At 32.1% G+C, this 27,771-nt stretch overlaps 2 protein-coding genes across 12 annotated transcripts in view; one reads left to right on the top strand and one right to left on the bottom strand.

Moving 5' to 3' along the window:
* Window positions 1-17,494, bottom strand: part of LOC134714924 (RNA-splicing ligase RtcB homolog) — a 20,789-nt gene extending 3,295 nt beyond the window's left edge. Inside the window, exons 1-12 of one of the 7 annotated variants that reach the window (XM_063576647.1) lie at window positions 17,400-17,494; window positions 12,720-12,835; window positions 12,008-12,154; window positions 9,943-9,991; window positions 7,360-7,567; window positions 6,224-6,273; window positions 5,936-6,042; window positions 4,716-4,875; window positions 3,960-4,135; window positions 2,694-2,993; window positions 1,872-1,991; window positions 10-52 (exon numbers count right to left, since the gene is read on the bottom strand). In XM_063576647.1, the coding sequence (XP_063432717.1) occupies window positions 10-52; window positions 1,872-1,991; window positions 2,694-2,993; window positions 3,960-4,135; window positions 4,716-4,875; window positions 5,936-6,042; window positions 6,224-6,273; window positions 7,360-7,567; window positions 9,943-9,991; window positions 12,008-12,154; window positions 12,720-12,815 (1,456 nt within the window). In that variant the 5' untranslated portion in view covers window positions 12,816-12,835; window positions 17,400-17,494. Of the gene's footprint in view, window positions 1-9; window positions 53-1,871; window positions 1,992-2,693; window positions 2,994-3,959; window positions 4,136-4,715; window positions 4,876-5,935; window positions 6,043-6,223; window positions 6,274-7,359; window positions 7,568-7,852; window positions 7,913-8,017; window positions 8,081-9,942; window positions 9,992-12,007; window positions 12,155-12,719; window positions 12,836-13,860; window positions 13,886-17,179; window positions 17,294-17,319; window positions 17,339-17,399 lie in introns of those variants that run through there. The other 6 variants (XM_063576664.1, XM_063576638.1, XM_063576656.1 and 3 more) reach the window with 6 other exon arrangements.
* LOC134714958 (phosphoserine phosphatase-like) lies at window positions 17,273-27,771 on the top strand. 5 transcript variants are annotated; one of them, XM_063576742.1, is made up of 6 exons: window positions 17,273-17,291; window positions 21,680-21,861; window positions 22,012-22,146; window positions 24,783-24,928; window positions 26,183-26,331; window positions 27,042-27,771. In XM_063576742.1, exons 2-6 carry the CDS (start codon window positions 21,722-21,724, stop codon window positions 27,147-27,149), a joined length of 678 nt encoding a protein of 225 aa, XP_063432812.1. In that variant the 5' UTR covers window positions 17,273-17,291; window positions 21,680-21,721; the 3' UTR covers window positions 27,150-27,771. The 5 variants fall into 5 exon arrangements, with proteins under 5 accessions (XP_063432812.1, XP_063432782.1, XP_063432774.1 ...); XM_063576712.1 differs by lacking the exon at window positions 17,273-17,291 and adding an exon at window positions 17,470-17,572; XM_063576704.1 differs by lacking the exon at window positions 17,273-17,291 and adding an exon at window positions 17,478-17,545.

Below are 27,771 nucleotides of genomic sequence, written 5' to 3'. Positions count from 1 at the left end.
CATACTTACATGTATCAACAACATCTGTTACGTTTTTATAAGATGCTGGCGCCTACAAAGTTTATGAATAATTTCTTATTATACAGTGTTTTAAAAATGCTGGTGCCTACAAAGAGTATAAATAATCTTGTTAAATCATATAATTCAGTTTGTACAGTCCTTGGATGGTGTAAACTTTCCACTAACAACATACACCATTACACCATACACCTTGTACCTTTGCACCATACACCTTTGCACCTTACACAATCACACCATTCCTCAAACACCATTACACCATACACAATAGCACCATACACCTTACACCATTGCACCATATCCCATACTCCATTACACCATACATGTTTTTTTTTTTAGGAATTTGACATCATCCAAGGGCTGTAGATATGATTGTTTGTTGAAGCTATTGAGTCATTGGTGAAATAACAGCAACATGTATTTCAGATTGTATCAAATGATATTTTCTAGAAAGGCAATACATACACTCCTGGTAATATGCATTTTGTTTGTGTTGATGAGAATTTAGTTCTCTGCAATTTTGATTTATTCTATAACCCCTTGGTATCTTATTCTCAACATGAATACATGCAGTGGTAACACAAACCTTGTCAATATCAACACAAGAATCCATTCCTGACCACATATTTTATGCTGATAGTTCTAAATATAAAGTTTTACTAAAAGTATCATATAAACTTAAAGTCATAAGAAACTAGTGACCAGTGAAAAATAATGTTCTTCCAATTCTTGAACCAATACATACAAATATCATAAACTTATTCTTCTGTGCACGAATTTATCATTTTTTTGTGTAAATTTAGTATAATCGTCAATTTTTTTTCTCAATCGGTCAGTGTTGTGAAAATATGGCAGGTAATTAAAGTTCTTGTTTTGAAGCCGAAGTTTAACGATTGTCACCTGTTTGTCAACAATCGACAAAAAATCAACAAAAAGCATGGAAATTGAGCATGTGTTTAACATGTAAATTCAGATAATAGTTTATTTTAAGGACATCCATGCGTATTGTGATCACTGGATTTTTACGAGATTTGTCACACTGGGGTCACCTTGCATAAGGAAAATATGTCGGGGGAATTGCTTCCTGGAAGGAGGAAGCAATCAAAATCAAGTAAACTTCTTCTAAATATGAATAAATTAAAGAATTTTCTTCAGAAAAAAGTATATGTACAGAAGTTTTATAATGAAAACTATCCATTGAGTTATAAAAAACATATGCATTATTTTTTTTTGATTTGAGGTTTCTTATGACTTTAACATGATCAAAGAAAACTATGTCAAGGTCAGATAAATCAAGAAATAAATACATTTACATTGTACAATCATTCCATACACCTAACAAAGTTGACTCATTGATTAGAGTATACTAGAAACAGACCAAACCACAAAAACCTTATATTGACCAATGAATCAAGAAAATAAGGTCAAGATCGATGAACACTGCTATACAGACATATACACTTTAAAATCATTCCATACACCAAATATAGTTGACATATTGCTAAGAGTTTAAGAAAAACAAAACCAAATCACAGATCCCATCAGTCACAGACTGAACAAAAATGATAAATACAAAAATCAAATACCCTGCCTCCCTAATTCATTTTTAAGATGTCATTGTTGGAGAACCAGAAAATTTAATTAAAATGGCCACATCTATTGCAATATAAAAGTGATTTTTACGTATTCTTTCTAATGATGAGTATTTATTACCCTTTTTATATTTTTGAAAAAAGGTTTTCAATTCTTGTCAATTGTCAAATGGGTTAAAAAAAAATGATTCTTTTTTTAAATTTTCAAATATATTTCAGTCATTTTTATGCATTGGATGCTGAGTATATTAGCAATCTTACCTCCTCCATAACGAGCTTAGGTGATGCCACTCGTATACTGATTCCCTGTTCTTCAAGGGCAGATAATACAGATGTATAGTCTAGATTTCTACGAGACTTTGCTCTAGACAGAGCCCTTCCCTACAATAAAATGATGAAGGTATTATATTTGTAATAAGTTATTTTCTTATTTTCAGTTCAGATATCCTCATATTCTTTATTAGTTTCAATTGATTTCCTCATCTTCTTCAAAATTTGTTAATTTGTACTGACATTGAAAATAAAAGTTTCTGATAAAGTACTGGGGACTTGTCTGAATCTAAGACAATATGAAAACCTTTAGATATAAATGTTTTTAAACTTGATTTGCAGGAATTCTTTCAGATTGTTATTTATCCCAATGGAAATCTCATTGAAATTAGACCGAAATAAAATACTTGCAGCAAAGATTTATAACTACTGTAACCATTTATTTCCCCAGAATTTGTTTTCCTCGAGTTACTACATGTAGCTGATTTCACAGCAATACAATTTTGTGATTTTCTACAGCTGTTCTAGTAATTAATGAAAGAACTCAAAGAAGATCCAAATTTGAAATATTCAACATGATCTTCATTTGCATTATCTTTGACTTGTGTGCATTCTTGACAAATCAATTATTTTCAAAATGAGTTGATTAACAATATTGAGGATTTAAAAATGTAACATTATTATTTAACGTCAACAGTTTCTTCAGTTTTAAGTTTCTGTACAGCAGTACAAGAGTGCCTAACAATATGTGGCATCCAAATAAATAAAACGTCTTGTGGTCACCATATGGTATCAATTTTCAAGTTTACTCACTGCTCCATGGCATGTGCTGCCAAAAGTTTCCACCATTCCTTGTTCTGTTCCTGTCAACACATAACTACAGGTTCCCATGGTTCCTCCAATCAGAACAGGCTGTCCAGTCAGCTGATAGTCTACTGGTATCAATGGGTGATGTGGAGGGAAGGCTCGTGTAGAACCTTTTCGATGAACCAGTAATGTTTTTTGTTTTCCATCAATATAATGTTCTTCAAATTTAGCTATGTTATGTGAAACATCATAAATAACTTGCATATCTAAATCATCTGGTGTAGTATTAAACATTTTAGCAAAAGCCTGAAATTGAAAAATGGAATACATAAGTTTAAAATTAAAGTAAGTGGGTAGAAATATAATCAACTTTTGTTAAAAAATAAGAAGGCTGTAATTTTCTAACATGCTTTTGTAGTGTTTTAACAAAATAACTCTTAAAATAAGTTAGGTTAATCAAATTTCATATGATTACTTTATTGCAATGTATTAAATTGATATTAAAATCAAATTTGAATTTGGAAATTTTGGTATTGCTCATAAGTCACTTCTTTAAAGTTGTTGCTTTGTATTGAGAGTAGAAAAAGAGAAACAACTGAGGTTTATTATAATTTCTTAATGATTTGGATAAAAATTAAATATTTTCAAATTGTAATTGATTTCGCAGGTAAATTGTTTTGTAAAATAAAACGAAATTGCGATTCAATCAGGGATTTTATTGACAAATTTCTTCTGGTCCCAGACCACCTGACCAGCGCTAATTTCGACCCCTGCTGCTAACCTCACCTAAAATCTCTCTATTCCAAGTTATTTTGAACCAAGAAAGAAGACGTGGAATATGAAATTATTGTGAAGCAATGTATTAAATTGATATTAAATTCAAACTTGAATTTGGAAATTTTAGTATTTCTCATAAGTCACTGCTTAAAAGTTGTTGCTTTGTATTGAGAGTAGAAACAGAGAAACAACTGAGGTTAATCATAATTTCTTAATGATTTGGATATAAATTAAATATTTACAAACAAAAGAAAACCAGAAATATGGTGTTGACCCAATATAAGATAAGTATAAGTACTATATGGACCACATCATTGACAAGTTGGACTTATTACTTTTAATTTCTTCCTGTAATATCTAAAGGAGCTTTGTTATTGTTACTTTCTGACTGTTGCAAAATATCTCATTTTATCAATCTACATTCTATAAACTTAAACTAGATAATAAGAAAGTATTAACTTTCAATAAACTTTAAAAATTACAATTTTATTTTACCTGTCTAGCCAAAAAGGTCATACTTGACCTGTTGACCCATGCATAATTAGCAGCTGATGCCATGCCTTTCAAGTAGTCTTGACCTTCAGAAGAGTTGATTTTGGCGCAAGCCAGCTGTCGGTCATTTGTTTCAATCTTGTCACGCTTCATAGCTTTTTCCATGGCAACAAGGGCATCTGTTTTATAAGATAAAACAAAACATAACACATATATTCACAGATGAGCTGGAATGGGTAACTGTTTTAAATCCATTGGTTGTGATTTCAATAAGTTAAATTTTAATGTGAGTTATTTCATTTTTCATTAAGTTATCTGCATACACTGTGTACCTCTCTTGATATATAGTTAAAAGGATATTTGGTTAACATATTTATCAGCTTAAACTTTAATACAAACAAGTCAAATTTTACTTTTACATCAACTGAAGATGTCACAGATTGTATATGTGATAACTGAGACATTTATAAATAGGTTGTGACTTTCACAAGATTTCAATATTGGAATATGAGAAAAAATCCCAGCTGCACGTCTGTACCTAATCCTATGTTGAGATTCATGTGGGTTGTAAACAATTCAAGTTCACTATGCAGCTATTTTAAATACATATAAGAAAGTTAAATTTCACTACTTTTGTCAAAGTTCTGTCAAAATGTGTTGATTTTTACCCAATTAGTTGAAAAATAGGTGGTTTTTTTGCCAATTTAAAGAAATCTTTAATTGCGGCAAGACAGATGGCACACAATAAGAAAATATTACCTGTAGCCACCTGATGACCTAACCCTCTACTTCCACAATGGATCATTACACACACTTGTCCTTTGAAATCTATTCCCATTCTTTTAGCAGCAAATGGGTTGAATATTTCTTCTACAACTTGAATCTCTGCATAATGATTGCCTGCACCCAAAGTTCCCAGCTAAAATAAAAAAGTTTGTTTTTATAAAAACCATGAGACGTTTCGTCCCCGAGGATATCACCAGCCCAGTAGTCAGCACTTCGGTGTTGACATGAATATCAATTATATGGTCATTTTTATAAATTTTCTGTTTATAAAATTTAGAATTTTTCGAAAAACTAAGGATTTTCTTACCCCAGGAGTAGATTACCTTAGCCCTATTTGGCACAACTTTTTGGAATTTTGGGTCCTCAATGCTCTTCAACTTTGTATTTATTTGGCTTTTTTAACTATTTTGAACTGAGCGTCACTGATGAGTCTTATGTAGACGAAACGCGCGTCTGGCGTATAAAATTATAATCCTGGTACTTTTGATAACTATTTTCTAGCTGTTGTATTAGAACAAAAAGTTATTTTTTCATCTTTCAGTTGTTTTTTAGATATCAGAATCAACATGCAATAGACATGGTATATTTTTTCTCCCTTTTGGTCGACTTGCAGCCTAATCTGAGTACCATGTTAAAATATAATAGTTCTAGATAGGAAACTACCGTAAAAATTGAATTTTGAACCATTGTTTTTTTAAGTAAAAACTAACGGAATTCCTATATACTATGTTCTTTTAATTAGGCAAGAAACTACATTGATATCAAAGGTAAAATATTTCTGTTTTACTTTGATGAATCAAATTAAGATTTAGAAGTTACCTAGTCTCAGAAAAGAGGCCTGTCAAAAAGTTAGCAAACAAGGCCTTTTATAGCTGACTATGGGGCATGGGCTTTGCTCATTGTTGGAAGGCCATACGATGACCTATATAGTTGTAAATGTCTGTGTCATTTTGGTCTCTTGTGGACAGTTGTCTCATTGGCAATCATACCACATCTTCTTATTTATATTTTGTTACATAATTTAGTGGTATTGTCAATACAACAGCACAAGTTGGAACTTTCAAATCAAATCTGACCACTCACTAGAGATGATATATTCAAATTTGAAAAAAATAGGTTGAAAAGATCTCAATTTAATATATTTAAAAAAGGACATAAAGAGGTAACTGTCTTCCATTATTAATAGTACCAACCTGTGGTAGACCTCGTTTCTTGGCCCTACTGCTGACCTTAGATGGGTCAGCCTGTAACATCCTTCCATATTCTTCACAATGCTCTTTGTCCTCAGCCCATGCATAGCCTGTAAAACACATTTTAATTTCTAAAATAACGAGACTTTTCTTAAAGTGCAAAAATATCATTTTACCAGCTGTTTCTTCAATACTGTTTTCAAGTTACAAAGATTAAAATAAATCTCAAAGACTTTTTAGTCTAAAGAAAATCAATTTGTGATGATCTTATACAATGTCATAATGAAATACCTTCTCTCAAAGACCAGTCCATTCCCATTTCTAAGGCTTCCTCGAGATTCCTGAAAATATAAATCTTTTTACTGGCTTCCAATATTTAAATAGTATATGAACATATCAGATTTTTTTTTATTATTCAGAGACGTTAACAGGGTATATCAGATAATATCAATGAATATTCTATGACTAAATAATCCTTTTTTTTTAAACAGAAAGTTATATCAAACATGTGTCAAAGTGCTTGTAAGCATACAAGGGTAATAGTTGCGTTAATTTATCAGTGGGAAGTATAACTAAATATTGCAGTGTCAATAAATTAGTTCAACTACAATTCTGGACAATGGGAGATAACTCCAATTTTTAAAGATGACTGATATTAGATTCCTGCACCTTGCAAAAGTTATGTAATTTTCTTGTAACATTGTTTTGTGACTTGCATATCTGAGCATACATCATTGATAAATTTGTGTAAATGTTCATGAATAGGATTTATCGCTATTTTGTGCATTTTTCTTTTGATCTTTTTCTGTGATAATTTTCATTTTCATATCATGCCCCTTCGCTTAAGTTGTAAAAATTATCACTAGAAACTAAGGAAGCCATGTGGCGTTGCAAACGAAATTGACATGAAATTGACAACGTCGTCATAAGTAAAATTGCGATAAAAAGATTATCATTGGTCATCTCAACTCGATTGCTTTTCTCACTTTTGCTGTACCAGCTCAAGCAAGAAAATCAATCTCGTTGAGATGATCAACGATAATCTATAAGTATAGAAAGTTATGATCAATGCACTATATTTTGTGCATCAAAAAAGTAGTGATAAGCAATGGAATATTTAGATGACAAGTCAGTAACATAGGGTTCTGATTGCATTGCATGCAATCTTTACTCAATAAAATAGCTTGGGTTTATGTGAAAATAAACTTTAAATGTATTTTCATGAATATTTGATTTCTTGGTTATGCCAAATAAAATATAGAATGGAAATGGGGAATTTGTCAACATTTAATGCCATCTAGGCAAAACTGTAATATGTGGATAGTTTTAAATTCTCATTGTTTGTGTCTTTTTATGACTTTCAATACTATCTTATCAAAATTAATATCAATTGGACAATATTTCATAAAAGTAGATTGTCAACATACATAGCAGTCATTGGAATGATGCCTTTAGATCCAACTCCAACAGGAATGTGATCAAATAAACATTGAGCTAACTGTTCTTTTACAGGAATTACATCTTTTTCACACAGGTTGGTTCTCAATAATCGTACACCACAATTGATATCAAATCCAACGCCCCCTGGTGACACAACAGCATCACGATCCCCACAGTCAAAAGCAGCCATGTTACCTAATGGAACAAAAAATAAAAAATAATCAAGTTAAATTTGTATGTCTCAATTTACGCGAAATATTTATGTCAGAATATTTTTTTTAACATGTTTAATGAAATTCATGCAGAAGACTGTCAGATCTGGCATTCACAATTTTTAAATACCTTAATTGAGGACTTGGATTATCAACTGAATTTGGTATCATCTTTTTTTTAAATGAAAGTTAATAATCTTCAAACTGAACTTGTGTTATATTAAAAAGAAAAACTATTCTGAATTTGCCATAAACCTCATTAACCTACCTATAGCAAATCCATATCCCGAGTGTACATCAGGTAACCCAATAGATTAACTTACCTATAGCAAATCCAAATCCCGAGTGTACATCAGGTAAGCCAATAGATTAACTTACCTATAACAAATCCATATCCCGAGTGTACATCAGGTAAGCCAATAGATTAACTTACCTATAGCAAATCCATATCCCGAGTGTACATCAGGTAAGCCAATAGATTAACTTACCTATAGCAAATCCATATCCCGAGTGTATATCAGGTAAGCCAATAGATTAACTTACCTATAGCAAATCCATATCCAGAGTGTACATCAGGTAAGCCAATAGATTAACTTACCTATGGCAAATCCATATTCCGAGTGTACATCAGGTAAGCCAATAGATTAACTTAACTATAGCAAATCCATATCCCGAGTGTATATCAGGTAAGCCAATAGATTAACTTACCTATGGCAAATCCATATCCCGAGTGTACATCAGGTTACCCAATAGATTAACTTACCTATGGCAAATCAATATCCCGAGTGTACATCAGGTAAGCCAATAGATTAACTTAACTTTAGCAAATCCATATCCCGAGTGTATATCAGGTAAGCCAATATATTAACTTACCTATGGCAAATCCATATCCCGAGTGTACATCAGGTAACCCAATAGATTAACTTACCTATAGCAAATCCATATCCCGAGTGTACATCAGGTAACCCAATAGATTAACTTACCTATAGCAAATCCAAATCCCGAGTGTACATCAGGTAAGACAATAGATTAACTTAACTATAGCAAATCCATATCCTGAGTGTATATCAGGTAAGCCAATAGATTAACTTACCTATAGCAAATCCATATCCAGAGTGTACATCAGGTAAGCCAATAGATTAACTTACCTATGGCAAATCCATATCCCGAGTGTACATCAGGTAAGCCAATAGATCAACTTAACTATAGCAAATCCATATCCCGAGTGTATATCAGGTAAGCCAATAAATTAACTTACCTATGGCAAATCCATATCCCGAGTGTACATCAGGTTACCCAATAGATTAACTTACCTATGGCAAATCTATATCCCGAGTGTACATCAGGAAAGCCAATAGATTAACTTACCTATAGCAAATCCATATCCCGAGTGTATATCAGGTAAGCCAATATATTAACTTACCTATGGCAAATCCATATCCCGAGTGTACATCAGGTAACCCAATAGATTAACTTACCTATAGCAAATCCATATCCCGAGTGTACATCAGGTAAGCCAATAGATTAACTTACCTATAGCAAATCCATATCCCGAGTGTACATCAGGTAAGCCAATAGATTAACTTAACTTTAGCAAATCCATATCCCGAGTGTATATCAGGTAAGCCAATATATTAACTTACCTATGGCAAATCCATATCCCGAGTGTACATCAGGTAACCCAATAGATTAACTTACCTATAGCAAATCCATATCCCGAGTGTACATCAGGTAACCCAATAGATTAACTTACCTATAGCAAATCCAAATCCCGAGTGTACATCAGGTAAGACAATAGATTAACTTAACTATAGCAAATCCATATCCTGAGTGTATATCAGGTAAGCCAATAGATTAACTTACCTATAGCAAATCCATATCCAGAGTGTACATCAGGTAAGCCAATAGATTAACTTACCTATGGCAAATCCATATCCCGAGTGTACATCAGGTAAGCCAATAGATCAACTTAACTATAGCAAATCCATATCCCGAGTGTATATCAGGTAAGCCAATAAATTAACTTACCTATGGCAAATCCATATCCCGAGTGTACATCAGGTTACCCAATAGATTAACTTACCTATGGCAAATCTATATCCCGAGTGTACATCAGGAAAGCCAATAGATTAACTTACCTATAGCAAATCCATATCCCGAGTGTATATCAGGTAAGCCAATATATTAACTTACCTATGGCAAATCCATATCCCGAGTGTACATCAGGTAACCCAATAGATTAACTTACCTATAGCAAATCCATATCCCGAGTGTACATCAGGTAAGCCAATAGATTAACTTACCTATAGCAAATCCATATCCCGAGTGTACATCAAGTAAGCCAATAGATTAACTTACCTATAGCAAATCCATATCCCGAGTGTACATCAGGTAAGCCAATAGACTTCTGAAAGCAGAAAATATATTTTACAAATGAGTATAAAACAAGCATTCTGATAGTATTGTATGGCAGTGTGGAAAACTGATGTGAGGGAATTTTTCAAGTCAAGGACTAAACATGTAACTCTGCACAAAATGATTTGACCAAAACAGAAATTTTAACTTGATCTGTAACTTGCCATAGGGTGCAATCAACAGTTTTTTTCTATGACGTCATATTTTGAGGGACCATCTATAATTGACCCTTAGTGGTGTTAATGTTAATGAAGATACTTGTATAAAACTAGATATCATTAGAATCAGAATTTTCTCTAGTTTAGAATGAAATAAAAATAAATTGTACTTTTAATAGTACCAAAAAGTTTTATCCAGAGAAAATGGGGAAAACATTGCCTAATCTATGCATAAAAAACCTGAAATCAGGCCATGTGCACACCCATGCAGACATGATACATGCACATTTTTCATATTCAAAACTGTATGAATTTCATAGGTTTTTACCTGGTCTTTCTAAAAATTTATGTTTCAGGCTACGTTCGCCTGCTCCGAAAAGAGCTACATTGGGTGCAAATAAGTTTTGCACTTTTCACTGCCAAAAAAACAGGATGTTTACAGTTTGTCTCCCCTTAAAACATGTGTATTTAATCTAATTTTTGAAAATTATTTTAATCATTCAACCTGTTTTAATTGAAGCTAATTAACTTATTTTTACAATCAAATATAAAAAACATGATACTTTTTTACCAATTATGTTGATAAAAAGGGACTTCCCTCCAAGTCTATTTTTAGTTGGGGAATAACCCCTAGTTTTTTATACGAAACTGTTAATAGCACCCATACACCAATTATCAATCAAAATCTTTAAGCATGATGAAAAAAAAGTGAGGAAAACACTTGAACATTCAATATGATAAATATATAAAATGTCAACAACTTTTATCTACACAATGTAATATTATGAAATATATATACCTTAATAAAAATAGATAATTATCTACTTAAAGAATTTCACTTAATAAAAATATATATATATATATATATATATAAGTATGTCTGAGTCCCTTTGTACAGAAATATGGTTTAACATAGTTCTCTAACATAAGATATGGAGTTTTTTATGGACCATAACTCTGGACTTAATGATCAGACTGAAACAAAATTCCAAACTTGATCTGTAACTTGTCATGATAAAACTATATACCAAAATCAGATCAGTATCTTCAGGAATGATGAAAAAAGTGTGGAAAGCTTATTTACTGGACTGACAGATGGACAGACAGACAGACGGACAGAGCAAACCTAAAGTCACCTTCATCGGTAGGTGAATAATAAATTTGTATTCAAACTATAATGAGGATAATTTAGTTTCACATTAAACAGCAACTGTCCAAGGTGAGGAACCTGATGTTCAGTGGTCGTAGATGTTGTGGTTCATAATATTTCTCGTTTCTCGTTTTTGTTATAGATTAGACTTGATTTTCCCATTTCAATGGTTTTACACTAGTCATTCTGGGGCCCTTCATACCTTGCTATTCAATGTGAGCGTTTAAATACATTATATACTTACTCCCACAATTCCTGGTAAAGCTATACTTACTCCTACAATTCCTGGTAAAGCTATACTTACTCCTACAATTCCTTGTAAAGCTATAATTACTCCTACAATTCCTGGTCAAGCTATACTTACTCCTGGTAAAGCTATACTTACTCCTACAATTCCTGGTAAAGCTATACTTACTCCTACAATTCCTGGTAAAGCAATACTTACTCCAGCTTTACTTACTCCCACATTTCCTGGTAAAGCTATACTTACTCCCACAATTACTGGTAAAGCTATACTTACTCCTACAATTCCTGGTAAAGCTATACTTACTCCTACAATTCCTGGTAAAGCTATACTTACTCCTACAATTCCTGGTAAAGCTATACTTACTCCTACAATTCCTGGTAAAGCTATACCTACTCCCACAATTCCTGGTAAAGCTATACTCACTCCTACAATTCCTGGTAAAGATATACTTACTCCTACAATCCCTGGTAAAGCTGCCACATTTCCTATCTGTTTCATTCCAGGTAAGAAACCTCCATAACCTTGTGACCTACAGGACTGTTTTAACTCATCAAACATAAGTTTCTCCAAGTGTGTGTTGACATAAAATAAACCCTCAACCTGTAAATATTTAACAGAAATATAAAGTATCTTTAATCAAAAATAAGATTTCATATGTATGAATCAAATAATGATCAGAATGACTTTGTAACGTAACATACATGTAGGTCAAGTTGAAATTGAAATTTTGATTTTCCAAATAACAACCCCCTTCCAATATTGCAATCAATTGTTGTTTAATGTAATTTCGTTTCCCTAGTTTATTGTCCAATTTGGACCAATGGAAGAGATCTGCATCTTCTAAATGTAAACATTTGATTAAAGTTGTTAGTAAATTATCTAAAATTCATCTGAATTCTGTTATTTAAAAACAACTTCAATATTTTTTAAAATCTTAATTGTGTTTCACTGAACTGCAGGCTATGGCCATTTTCCATTCTTAAAGCCTCGGTCATACCTTACCGGATAGCAAGAACAGACGCCTAACGGAAGAAAATAAAAGTTGTCCATTGACAAAATTGTTATCCGTTTCTGGTCAAGGAATGCTGTTTTATTAAATTCAACTGAAAAGGTTTAAATATTTTCATTTATCATGTTTATATTTCATGTACATGTATTTGAATACCTTCATGTTTGGAACAAATCCTTTCTTTATTCTCCATGAATGTGTTCCAACTTTTTCCAGATAGGACAATTCATCATTGTAAGTTCTCACTACCATACTTTATTCTTATTGATGATCTGAAATAAATATTATCACTTTATTTCAAATACAATGTAGCAAAGCATTATATTACATCTAATACTCCTATTTCAAAAATAACTCCATGGTAAAATACAAATTATAAAATAGTTCTATCATGTCATTGTCTATCAACATGATCAAAAGCTATATGTATATAACCCTGCTACCACTAGAGTGATAATATTTATATGTCAGGCTCAGAATGATGTCTAGTCTCTAATCCATGTCTGTTCCTCAAATTGACATCCGAATCTCACCTGGGGGGTGGGCAGGACTGTTTTCGAGACATCAGGGTCAGGTGTTTTTAAGCTCAGGATTTCAGGATTCATTCATTAGGGATCCGGAAATTATTTTTTCCATTATAGGGATGTCAGGATTTAAATTTCTTTGAATTCAGGACCTCAGGATTTCATGTTTTTAAACCCAGGATTTCGAGAATAGGACCCCTTTGACCCCCCCCCCCCCCCCCCCCCCCTTTTCAACAGACATCTGAGTTGAATTACCATCTGAGTCTATTAACATATAAATATTGGACTTTAATTTATTTAATTATATTTGAGTGAGTCTTTTCACCACAGAACACCACCACTGAACACCCCAAAAAACACCAACCACTAAGAAAAACTCTGATATTATACAATCAAACGATAAAACAAATTAAATTACGTATAATTTAAGGTTTATCACAACAAATTGACAAATATGGCCGTATTTTCACCTAAAAAATTACTCTGTGTACAGACTTACCTGTGCTGTTTGGATAGTTTTAATGCCTAGCGTCCACTAGATATATAAAAGTTAAATGCATTTTGTGTTAAAGAAAGATAAAATCTTTCTTGTTTTTTTGTGAGCATTTTTTTCCTATCTGCAGAAGGTGTAAAAATAAGCAAATACCTGAGTTACTTTGATACTGTATACTCACTGACTCAGATAAACTCTTTAACTCACCTATAGCTGTGAAGATACCTCTTGTCCATGTCAATTAAGGACAATCAAAACAATACAAACCAATTTTTTTTACCTGAGGGAGCATCTCATTGTTGTACCACAACTTAGTTAATTTTCACACCTTTTGCATGAAGGAAATAAAATGCCCATCAAAATCCAAAAGAGACTTGATCTTTCTGAAACACAAAATCGTTTAACTTTATTACATCTAGTCGATACCAGGCATTTAAACTTTTCCAACTTCACAGGTAAGTCTGTACTCAGAATAATTTTTGGCAAGTAAATACAGCCATATTTGTCTGTTTGTTATGATAAACCTTAATCAATATTTGATAAAAAAATATATATTTGAGTTGTCCATGGGGGTCTGCAGCGTTCAAAAAGTTGGGTTTTATTGACTGTCCCTGTCAGTATTCTGTAGATATTTGGACTCTTAATCTTTTGATATGTTGAATTAATAACTTGAATATTATATTTAAGTCACCTTTATAATGATAAAAGACAAAATAATAAATTTTTGGGGTGTTCGGTGGTGTTTTGTGGAGAAAAGATCTACCAAATATATTTGGTATCAACGATCAATTACACTGTTTTGTTTATTAGTTTTTTTAATTTTCCCCTGTGCATAGATACTGATTTTGAGTCATGGATGAATACCCCATATCCATCTTTTCTTTTATACACATGTCATGTTTTAATATAAAAAAAAAGTTGATGTTGTCTAGCAAATAGAGCCTTAGATAAAAATAAGATAAAATTATTTTATTTCCTAATCATAGGGCTCATAACAAGCATGTAATCACATAAAGTAAAAATAAAAAGCCTTTCTCTCCCACTCGCATACACTCACACATACAACTATCGTTCTGATTAAGGATGATTGATTTAAAAGTACAACATGTAATGAAAAATAAAATACAGATACAAATGTATTTTTATTTATTTTTTATGAGGAGAGTCAGTTGCCTACATTGTATATATGGATCTAGTCCGAGATAACTCTGTTTTGCCAGACAAGCTGGGGCCGTGGGACGTCAGAGCTCCCCCCATATCAAAAAGTGGATATTTGCCCACCCAAAATAGATGTGCTGCTTCGTCGCTTCGGGAGCCGACTGAGGGCCTTGGAATTATATAAATCGGGCTTCAATCTCTTCTTTTTTCATTTATCTCTTCATTTATGTAAGTTTCACCTACCTGCCAAATCTTTATTTTTCTATATTTTAACATTTTTCACAGAGACCCATGATTTCTGCATTTTTGACTTTCGAGTAATCTCGGACAATCCCAAAATAGCTGTTGGACGTCAGAGTAATCTCGGACTAGGTGGGCAAATATCCACTTTTTGATATGGGACGAGCTCTGACGTCCCACAGCCCCAGCTTGTCTGGCAAAACAGCCGTCGGATGTCAGAGTAATCTCAGACTAATATGGATCGAAGGATAACTCTTAGGCACTGGCTACGGTTACATGGAAATGTAACAATAATAAAAATATAATTGTTACATAGGAGACTATATGCCGGAATGCAAAGGCGGATAAGGAACCGATTAATTACGAATGTAACAATAATTACTGAGGCTACGGTTACATGGCGTTATTGTTACATGAAAAACAGCAATCATTAAACTTAAATCTTGTATAGTTTTGTTGCCTTAATCTTTCATACATGTATGTACGAAATAATACTTGTAATAATGATAAATAATAAATATTATCGTTAACAAATGGTGTTTAAACTGTTTTTTCTAACGTATAAATGGTTTTGGTGTTATAAAGATACTACTTTTGATAAGTAGTGCCAAAGGCGAAAATATAGACCAATGGTTTGTTGTTGAGAACTCAGGCTGAGAAAAGTGTCCACTTTAAATATTTAACTGCACACCTACTCGTATTACTGTCATTATTCAATGCACAATGGATGAAGAGATTCTTGTGATCAATTTTGTTGTGGGTGAAAAATTTAAAACTTGGAATTCGTTTGAAACAAAACTGAAACAATATCAAGACACAAATTTCATTCAGCTTTACAAACGCAGTTCTAAAAAAATTGATTCATCTATAACAAAGTTTGCTAACTGTGAAGTAAAATACTGTGAACTTCGGTATACATGTATCCACGGAGGACGTAATTTCGTTTCAAAATCAGACGGAGCTCGTCCAAACCAAAGGTAAGTTATTTTAACCTATAAACGAATATCAATGGGTCAAAATATTCATTTCGTTTCATAATTCAAAGTTTGAATTGACACAGACCAAGTCTCCAACTCTTTTTTTGCCATCTTTCAACGACATATTTGCTACATCTACATCATTTAAATGCAGAGGGTCTAAGACCCATTACGCATGTAAGTTAATAAGTCATTCAATATGGTGCTCATTAAAAACATTTTTATATGTGAAATTAAAATCAAATGTTTGTTTTGTGACAAAAAGGGATATCGCAGAATGGAACTGTACAGTATGTGATACGGACGTTCACAGTGCGGCATCACTGGTGTGTGATGGCTGCGTGGAGTGGTTTCACCAAAAATGTGTCGGACTCAGAAATGCTCCAAAAAACACTTACTGGATATGTAGAAAATGTCATTGCAAATAAATAATTAAAGAATTTATATTTAATAATTGTATGTATTGTAAATATAAAATAAATGTCTTTAATTTTTATTATCTAGTACATTTTAATAGACCCATCGTATATTGCTATTTTTCATGTAAGAATAATGCTATGTAACCGTAGCCTCATTAATTATTGTTACATTCGTAATTAATCGGTTCCTTACCCGACTTTGAATTCCGGCATTTAGTCTCCTATGTAACAATAATATTTTTATTATTGTTACATTTCCATGTAACCGTAGCCAGTGCCCAACTCTTACTGCCCAGAAAAGAAAAATAATAATTCAAGTATAATGTGACAATGATCTGGTAAAGACTATAAATAAGTATTATTAGTTCCTCAATGGGATCTCCCCTCAATGTATAAAATGAGGATAGCAATTCACATAATAGAGGCAGAGACATAGGTGTATATATCTATATGTCTCTGATCACAGGAATCGGAAGTTCTATCAATAAAATTCTGTAAATAATAAGGTCGACTATCAATAGAGCTTCTCGTAGAAGCTCTATTGATAGTCGACCTTATTATTTACAGAATTTTATTGATAGAACTTCCGATTCCTGTGCTAAAATTCTGTAAATAATAAGGTCGACTATCAATAGAGCTTCTACGAGAAGCTCTATTGATAGTCGACCTTATTATTTACAGAATTTTATTGATAGAACTTCCGATTCCTGTGCTCTGATAGAGGTAATGACAGAAAAAAATCAGATGAAAAAAAAATAAACCAAAAGTAGAGGATAAGACATTACACTATAATAGATATGCATACATCTTAATCCTTGTTATTGTAAGAGGTGTTTAATTGAGAAAAAAATCTCAAAAATTGTGAAATCAGCACTTACAAACCAGGGGAGGTAACCTTTCAGAAAGAGCTAAAATGGGTAATGTCCCCGGACTCAAATTAATTACCTTTGAAAGTATCTTTTTATCCATTACTACCGATTACAGGAAAACATTTAAATAATAATATTATTTAAAGATCGACTCACTTTTCGAATTCTGTATTAAAGAGAACTGTAGCAAGTAAAAACCGGTCAGTTTTTTTTTCCAAATGCGGTGTATAGGGGAAAAAAAATACAATTTGGGTCAAGCTATGAAATGGAATAATTTCTTCTACTTCTTTTTCTTTTTCCATGTAAGGAACCGGATTCTAAACTGAATGGTATGACAGTCCCATAAATTATTTACACGAGTAGAAAACAAGAAAATAGGGACACTGTAAAAGACAATAACCAAGGATTTGTATAGTTAGACTATACAAATCCTTGGGTACTTGGATTCGCACATTTGCATGATTTGGTAAATCTAACAAAATTACACGTACAAGGGATATATATTCAAGGTAAACAAATGAGCAAACTGTAATTAACAGAATAAAATGATAAATCCTTGCTGTCCTCAATTTTTAATTTATTTTTACAAAATATATTCTCCTCTCAACTAATTGATTATTAAAGGGTTACTCTGACAGTCCTATTACTCTATAATCCTGCAGTTCTATATTCTGACAGACTGATTGTCCAATACAACAAATGGAAGTTTTTAACGACCTTGACTGGCTATACAGCCCTTGCACGGTCGGTAATTGTCCAATACCACTAGTAAAGTTTGTATATATATGAGGGTCGTAATGGGGTTACCTTCAGGACCAATAAAAGTTAAAACAAATCTTGTCAAATGAAGTTAACGGTGGGTGCACTGTGGATAAAATGTACACTTTCTTGAAGACTTTAAAAAACATCAGGTGATTTTGACGAATTAAGTTTAATATTTTCCATGAATGATGATAACAGTGATTATATTAGACCTCTGACAAATCACAATAATAATGTGATGAGGAATGGTAAAAATTTAACCAATTCATTATTTGACACTAACAGTAGCCGAAAAGATACTGTTTGACATCTGACAGTAAAGGACATTACTACCCTCATATATATACAAACGTTAACTAGTTCAGTATTATTTCATAGAGAAAAATAAACTTGTGCCTGTGTTGTTCTGATGATTCTATATGACAAGGAATGTTAAGAGCTGCATAATGATAATGGACGTCATGCTAATCTCCAAAATAAAAAAAAATATAAAATTAAAAAAGCATACAAGACTATCAAAGGCCAGAGGCTCGATCCTGATTTGGATCAGCAGGGTTTTAACATGTTTTTTTTAGATCTTCCCCTTCCTTCCCCTATACCTCATGTACCTCTAGCCAATAAAGAAAAAAACAAACACACAGCTAAATGTACATCTTCAGTCCATAAGAACTTAAGAAGTCTCAGTCCAATGTCAGAATAGGGAATAAAAAAGACTAAACAAAATGACAATCATTATGATACATAAATTAAAAAAAGGACTACATGCCAGCTGCTCCAGACCTTAATTACAAACTGATTGAAAGATTATGTCAGATTTGTCTTCTTCATATAGACAATAGACAATAGACAATACTTATTAGCACAAACACATTTACATTAAATGGTTATGGCACACAAAATTAAGACAATAAACTGACAATAGTTCAATTGATTGTAATTATATTAGAGTGACAGTGGTATTCACAGCGAAGAAAAAAAGACTATAAATATCAACAGTTAACACATCATTAATGTTCATATATGAATATCTACATAATCTACAAGCACAATTCCTCCCGTTAAGAGTTTAGTATCATACCATCATGAAATATAATTATGAGAAAAGCATAGCCTGTATCAAGTTTGTTAACATTGTTATTGACCTGTTTATTATACATTTGTATTTATGATTACAGGTAATTCCCCCCAGAAGACTATATTCCATAAGGCATTTACCTATTATTAAGATGTTGTGACAGGAACAATGTAACATTTGTATCTATGATTACAGGTAATTCCCCCAGAAGACTATTCCATTTACCTATTATTAAGATGTTATCCCAGGACCAATGTAACATTTGTATTTATGATTACAGGTAATTCCACCAGAAGACTATTCCATTTACCTATTATTAAGATGTAATCCCATGACCAATGTAACATTTGTATTTGATTACAGGTAATTCCACCCAGAAAACTATTCCATTTACCTATTATTAAGATGTTATCCCAGGACCAATGTAAAATTTGTATCTATGATTACAGGTAATTACACCCAGAAGACTATTCCATTTACCTATTATTAAGATGTTATCCCAGGACCAATGTAACATTTGTATCTATGATTACAGGTAATTCCACCAGAAGACTATTCCATTTACATATTATTAAGATGTTATCCCAGGACCAATGTAACATTTTTATTTATGATTACAGGTAATTCCACCAGAAGACTATTCCATTTACCTATTATTAAGATGTTATCCCAGGACCAATGTAACATTTGTATCTATGATTACAGGTAATTACACCCAGAAGACTATTCCATTTACCTATTATTAAGATGTTATCCCAGGACCAATGTAACATTTTTATTTATGATTACAGGTAATTCCACCAGAAGACTATTCCATTTACCTATTATTAAGATGTTATCCCAGGACCAATGTAACATTTGTATTTATGATTACAGGTAATTCCACCAGAAGACTATTCCATTTACCTATTATTAAGATGTTATCCCAGGACCACTGTAACATTTGTATTTATGATTGCAGGTAATTCCCCCCAGAAGACTATTCCATTTACCTATTATAAAGATGTTGTCCCAGGAACAATGTAACATTTGTATTTATGATTGCAGGTAATTCCCCCCAGAAGACTATTCCATTTACCTATTATTAAGATGTTATCCCAGGACCAATGTAACATTTTTATTTATGATTACAGGTAATTCCACCAGAAGACCATTCCATTTACCTATTATTAAGATGTTATCCCAGGACCAATGTAACATTTTTATTTATGATTACAGGTAATTCCACCAGAAGACTATTCCATTTACCTATTATAAAGATGTTGTCCCAGGACCAATGTAACATTTGTATTTATGATTGCAGGTAATTCCCCCCAGAAGACTATTCCATTTACCTATTATAAAGATGTTGTCCCCGGACCAATGTAACATTTGTATTTATGATTGCAGGTAATTCCCCCCAGAAGACTATTCCATTTACCTATTATAAAGATGTTGTCCCAGGAACAATGTAACATTTGTATTTATGATTGCAGGTAATTCCCCCCAGAAGACTATTACATTTACCTATTATAAAGATGTTGTCCCAGGAACAATGTCACATTTGTATTTATGATTGCAGGTGATTCCCCCTGAAGACTATTCCATTTACCTATTATTAAGATGTTATCCCAGGACCAATGTAACATTTGTATCTATGATTACAGGTAATTACACCCAGAAGACTATTCCATTTACCTATTATTAAGATGTTATCCCAGGACCAATGTAACATTTTTATTTATGATTACAGGTAATTCCACCAGAAGACTATTCCATTTACCTATTATTAAGATGTTATCCCAGGACCAATGTAACATTTGCATGATTTGTATTTATGATTACAGGTAATTCCACCCAGAAGACTATTCCATTTACCTATTATTAAGATGTTATCCCAGGACCAATGTAACATTTGTATCTATGATTACAGGTAATTACACCCAGAAGACTATTCCATTTACCTATTATTAAGATGTTATCCCAGGACCAATGTAACATTTTTATTTATGATTACAGGTAATTCCACCAGAAGACTATTCCATTTACATATTATTAAGATGTTATCCCAGGACCAATGTAACATTTGTATTTATGATTACAGGTAATTCCACCCAGAAGACTATTCCATTTACCTTTTATTAAGATGTTATCCCAGGACCAATGTAACATTTGTATTTAAGATTGCAGGTAATTCCCCCCAGAAGACTATTCCATTTACCTATTGTTAAGATGTTATCCCAGGACCAATGTAACATTTTTATTTATGATTGCAGGTAATTCCCCCCAGAAGACTATTCCATTTACCTATTACAAAGATGTTGTCCCAGGAACAATGTAACATTTGTATTTATGATTGCAGGTAATTCCCCCCAGAAGACTATTCCATTTACCTATTATAAAGATGTTGTCCCAGGACCAATGTAACATTTGTATTTATGATTGCAGGTAATTCCCCCCAGAAGACTATTCCATTTACCTATAATTAAGATGTTATCCCAGGACCAATGTAACATTTGTATTTATGATTACAGGTAATTCCCCCCAGAAGACTATTCCATTTACCTATAATTAAGATGTTGTCCCAGGAATAATGTAACATTTGTATTTATGATTACAGGTAATTTCCCCCAGAAGACTATTCCATTTACCTATAATTAAGATGTTGTCCCAGGAACAATGTAAGAAGGTTTGGAAGAATGCTGATGCTGTATGTTTTGATGTAGATTCCACTGTACTAAAGGATGAAGCTTTAGATGAACTTGCCAAGTTTTGTGGTGTGGGAGAACTTGTTATTGAATGGTATATAGTGAGAACTACTACTGTCTGCTAAAAATCTATTCAAAGTTACTCATTCATCTTGTTATCAAATACACTTCAATATTATCCAAGCTTTGAAATACTACAGAACATTTGTAATTTTCAGCCTTATTACCCTCTTCTATATTACAGGACCAATAAAGCTATGGGAGGTAATGTGTCTTTCAGAGAAGCTTTGAATGAAAGACTGAAGATAGTCCAACCAACCAGACAGAAAGTGGCAGATTTTTTATCACAACATCCTCCACAGTTTACACCAGGAATAAAGTAAGTATTTCCCCATACCTCATAAATATATATATTTGTATGTACTTTGGTTGTGAAAGAGTTTCACATACTATGAAAGTAGGTTTGGTGTAGAACTTATCACTATTATATATACAGATCTGAGATTTAGCCACATTTGAACTATTGATGTTGAAAATTCAAAATGGAAAGTTCCTTATCAAATCTCAAAATCAAAAGCTCAAACACATCAAACAAATAGATAACAACTGTCATATTACTAACTATGTACATGCATTTTCTTGTGTAGGAAATGGTTTATTAAAACTGTTTTTATAGCTAGCTAAACCTTTCACTTACATGTATTTGTCATTTAATTTTTTTTGCAATCAGAAATCCACAGAGGTCTTTGAATTATAGGTCTCTTATTAAGTAAGATGTTTGAGTTAACAATAATTTCCCATTAATTTTAATATCTACAGACAATACCTCAAGGGTAAATAGATATAGGAAGATGTGGTATGAGTGCCAAAGAGACAATTATAATATCCATTTTAAATTCATATTATTACTTTATGAAATCTTACTATTTTACAATAGAAAATATTAGTTCTTTGGAAACTGTATTTGTCATTGATCTCATCTAAAACCTCTTACTAGAAAAATAGGTAATAAACAGGCCACAATCATCCCTTTAAAATACATTGTTTTTAAAGACTTCCCACCAAATAATGAGTATGATCAATGTTAAGATAAACCATATACTTAAGGTAGAATAAAAAAAAAACCAGTTCATTTGAAAATTCTATTAAAGGTGAATTCCTGTTTCTTTTGAGGAAATAATGGTTCAATGTAAGAATTATTGTTGACTGCATTCTAACCACCAATAAACATTGCAGTAAAAAAACTGATAAATAGAAAGATTTTTCTAAATCTGAAAAAAAACTTCAAAGATACCAGGGCTATAATTAGCTAAACTACATTACATACTTTTTAGCTCACCTGGCCTGAAGGGCCAAGTGAGCTTATACCATCACTTGGCGTCCGTCGTCTTTCGTCGTAAACTATTTCAAGAATCTTCTCCTCTGAAACTACTAGGCCAAATACTTCCAAACTTTAATTGAATGTTCCTTAGGGTATCTAGTTTATAAATTGTATCCGAAGTTTTGATCTATCAACAAACATGGTCGCCATTGCTAAAAATAGAACATAGGGGTCAAATGCAGTTTTTGGCTTATATCTCAAAAACGAAAGCATTTAGAGAAAAACTGAGATGGGGTAAAATGTTCATTAGGTCAAGATCTATCAGCCCTGAAATTTTCAGATGAATCAAACAACCCATTGTTGGGTTGCTGCCACTTAATTGGTAATTTTAAGGAAATTTTGCAGTTTTTGGTCATTATCTTGAATATTATTATAGATAAAAATAAACTGTAAACAGCAAAAATGATCAGCAAAGTAAGATCTACAAATAAGTTAATATGACTAAAATTGTCAATTGACCCCTTAAGGGGTTATTGTCCTTTAATGACAATTTTTCACAATCTGTTCATCATGTTGACTTACTTTAAAAAATCTTCTCCTTTGAAACTGCTGTATCAATTTCAGCCAAAGTTGAACTTAGGCAAAATGAGTTTCAGAGTATCTAGTATAAATTTTATATTTTATTTCCTTGTATGTCAAGAAACATAGCTCCTAAGGCTAAAATAGAACATAGGAGAATTTTTATTTTTTTTGCTTTTGAAGAAAATAGGACGATTCAAAGAACATTTAAATAAATTGAAAAGCCAAAATAATCATTGATGAGAGATTTAACCAAAAAAATTAAGGTGAGCGATTCAGGCTCTTGACAATGCGTGAGAGCCTCTTGTTTAAATGTAATATGCTGTTTGATTTAAAAAATTTGGTGAAGACATAAGTTTCAGATTTGAAAGGCCCATTTATCTTTACATGACACAAAATCCTTGGACTAAACAGGATACAATGTTAAAATATTTACAGTATTTTCTTACAATTAAAAATTCAGATATAAATAACTGTTACATTCTCTTAGCAATGTTGAAGAATAAAATTAGAATTTCTCATATTAATTTGATTAACCAAATGATTTTCAGATATTTTCAAGCAGCTTATCAACTTAATTCCATGCATATGTACTTTAATTTTGTCTGTTTTTGTCACAATCATCTTACATTAACAGTGTGTCTAAAATATTAAAAATCATCAACAAATTCTTTGTACTAGTAATTATCAGTAGTTATTAAACATTATAGATCAGTTTGAGGTTGATAACAAGATTTCTTTAATTTACTATGGTTGTATTGAATCCGTTCCTTTGTTAGTTTGGAAACCTGAAATAATGGTACAGTAGACTTCATCCAGCAAAATGTATACTTAAAATGTCAGCAATCATGTATCCCAGTATATCAGGCTTCCAGCTGGTGGTGTGGAGACATAGTTATCCCCCTTTGATTTTCGTTGTCGTTTTCAAGTGTGAGTGGACAGTGTTTAACTTGCAAATTGTTTTCATGCGTCTTCCAAATTCAATTCTTTATATTTAATGCATAAAAATAGGAAGGGGATGCAATTACTTGTAAAAAAAATATATAAATAGAAATATAGCTCTCTACTCAGTAGTTTGAAGTATTTGATATAATTATTGAATTTTATCTTTACAGAGATTTGGTTTCTGGTTTAAGTAAAAGAGGGATACCAGTATATCTGGTATCAGGTGGCTTTCAGAGTATACTGGTACCTGTAGCAGAACAACTTGGTTTACCAGTAGAAAATATTATAGCTAATAGAATAAAATTTTATTATAATGGTAAGATTTTGACCAGTACTTAATAGGCACATAAGAACACAATAAATGTAGTTTGGTTTTCCCGTTTGAGGCCTTTTATTATAAGCTTGCTGTTAGGTGTGAGCCAAGGCTTCGTGCTTTGACCTACTATGGTTTACTTTTACAAACCTTATATTTTGGTAATTAATCAGCAATACAAATCTACAAAACTTAAAAAATGAGAGAATTAATTGAAAGACTTCTTTTAGAGTTTTTAGAGCCTGCAACTTCTGTTGCAGAAAGCTTGACATAGAGATAGTTATCAGGCCCTGGTGGCGGTGGCGTTAACTAACTTCTTAAAGTTTAATCTTTCATAAGTCTTCATACTTTGAATATAGATGCCTGATGATAGAAAGTCTCTGTCTGTTATATGTCCATTGTTCTTGACCTCATTTTCATGGTTCAGTGACTTTTTGGAAAAAAATAAGATTGCTGTAGCTGAGGCTTCCAAATTAAGGTTTTACCCTTGTCCATCTGTATGTCTGTATGTCCCAAAATTGGTTTCCATTCTATAACTTTTGTTTGCTCGAATCAAATGTGATGAAACTTATATACAATGCTTACTACCACAAAACTCAGATCAAGTACAAATTTGGGTTATGGGCATCACTTTTACAGTTCTTCAGTTATATGCAAGCAGGGGCACCATCTGTGTCCCATGGACACATTCCCTATTTATTGTTTGTAATGTTAAGTTCTCTTTTATTATGAGTAAAGGATAACTATATTAAGTATATTTGGTATGTAGTTACCTTGCAATGTTCTTATGACTGTCAAACAGTTTTCACTTGATTTTGTCCTTATTTCATGGATCAGTGAACAACTCACAGATATGTCTGTATAAAAAATCCTCTGGAGTAATTATTTTTGTGGTAATTTCATGTGCTTAACCCAATCACAAAATTGCAATTTTAGTGCAAAGGGAATTGCATATAATTATTCTCATTGAAAAAAAAAATGCTATGTAGACCAGTTTTATTTTTTTTTAAAGCTTCTTGACACATCTGAAATATGAAGTGACAAAAACACTCAATTTTATTAAATATTTGTTTTGATCTTAGTTTTCTTAGTTTTTGTTAAGCAGACTATTTAAGAAAATGACTATGACTTTAAAAGTGCCATAACAAAAACAAATAAAAAATAGTTTTAATTAAGATTTATTGCTAGCACCTATAAAATAGTGTTAAGCTGTTGGAATGTTTTGTTTTAATAATGAATGATGTATTTTGTTTGTAGGTGATTATGCTGGATTTGATGAGAATCAGCCCACGTCCTCCTCAGGAGGAAAGAAAGTTGTTGTAGAAACATTAAAGAACAAACATGGATATAAAAACCTAGTTATGATAGGAGATGGTGCTACAGATATGGAAGCTTGTCCTCCAGCTGTAAGTGATATAGTATAAAATTTAGTATCATTATAGGTGGGGAGACGTATTGTGTTTGTCATTGCAGTCTATATATACATAACATAAGCTCATATAGCTAATGTAAGGATAAAAAAATCGGTTGAAATAATTATACCTAACTGAACAAATATTTTGACCAGTCTGTCCATCAGTCTGCCCATCAGTCCTATTCTTGTTATTGCCACACTATAGGATTTCCTGAAACTCTGTCTATACCAGAGACATATTATGTAGATGTGCATATTGGCAGGAAATTATGATACAATTTTTTTCTATGAGTCATGTCATGTTGAACTTAGTATTTTGGCCTAAATATACCACTGCATTAGTTTGTCATCACAACTCCTCTGAAACCACACTAAAGAATTTTTCCGGGAGTTATATCCCTTTGAACTTTTAATATGAAAATAAGGAGATGAAGTATGATTGCCAATGAGACAACAACTGGTAGTCACACTGCAGTTAACAAATACACAGAATACTTAGATATTGAAAAAATCTTGTCTTTTCTTTAGAAATTATCAAATTAATAAATCTTTGATATATGTATGTCCACTAACCCTCTTTTTGTAGAGAGACTGACTTGATTAAGTTAAGGGTATAATGTTATAATATTCAAAATTAATAGACAATAATAGTTCCATTCTTTTTGTTTAATATTATGTTCAGATTACTTTTTTGTTTTTTAGGATGGATTTATAGGGTTTGGCGGCAATATTATAAGAGAAAAAGTGAAACAGAATGCTCCTTGGTTTGTGACTGACATGCAGGAATTGATAAATGAAATGAAAGAATAAAAACTTTGCAAGAAACCAAATGTATTACTCAATATAATAGACAAGAGACGTCCTTTATAAGTTATATGGGAGTTGTAGCAGAAATAGCATACCTAGACTGTTCTACTTACCAAATACAAATAGATGTGGTCATGATGTATGTCACCTAAGGAATGTTTAATTCAAACTTTGGTTGAACAATGTTTCACTTTTGCTTTCAAAATCCATCCGGACTGGAAATTAATCTTTAGGCTGATAGTGACTATTTTATCTGTTCAGGTTGTGACAGTTACTGAGTAAGTAATGGTTGGGTTCAAGATGGTAATTTATGTTTCCTGTGGCATAGATATTAGATATATAAAAACAACTATAATGATCAACAATACAAGATCTACAAAAATGCTGATATACTAAAACCATCAAGAGATTTCTGGTAGGAGTGATATCGCTGTTGATTTTTTTCACAAATTTGGCATTTCTGCTTGTTTTTACCTCTAAAACTAAAGAGCTTTTTAAACCAATCTGATTTAATGATCTTGTAGATGATTATAGACGTTAAGTGTGTCTAGACTGTATTTGTGAATTATGTTCAGGTCTATTTATGTGGCCACAATTACTAAAATAAAACATATGGTAAAATGGT

This window comes from Mytilus trossulus, chromosome 1, assembly GCF_036588685.1.
Source record: "Mytilus trossulus isolate FHL-02 chromosome 1, PNRI_Mtr1.1.1.hap1, whole genome shotgun sequence".
Lineage (NCBI taxonomy): Eukaryota > Metazoa > Mollusca > Bivalvia > Mytilida > Mytilidae > Mytilus > Mytilus trossulus.
Note: the sequence above shows the minus strand (reverse complement) of the source record. Positions and strands in the feature narration are given on the sequence as shown.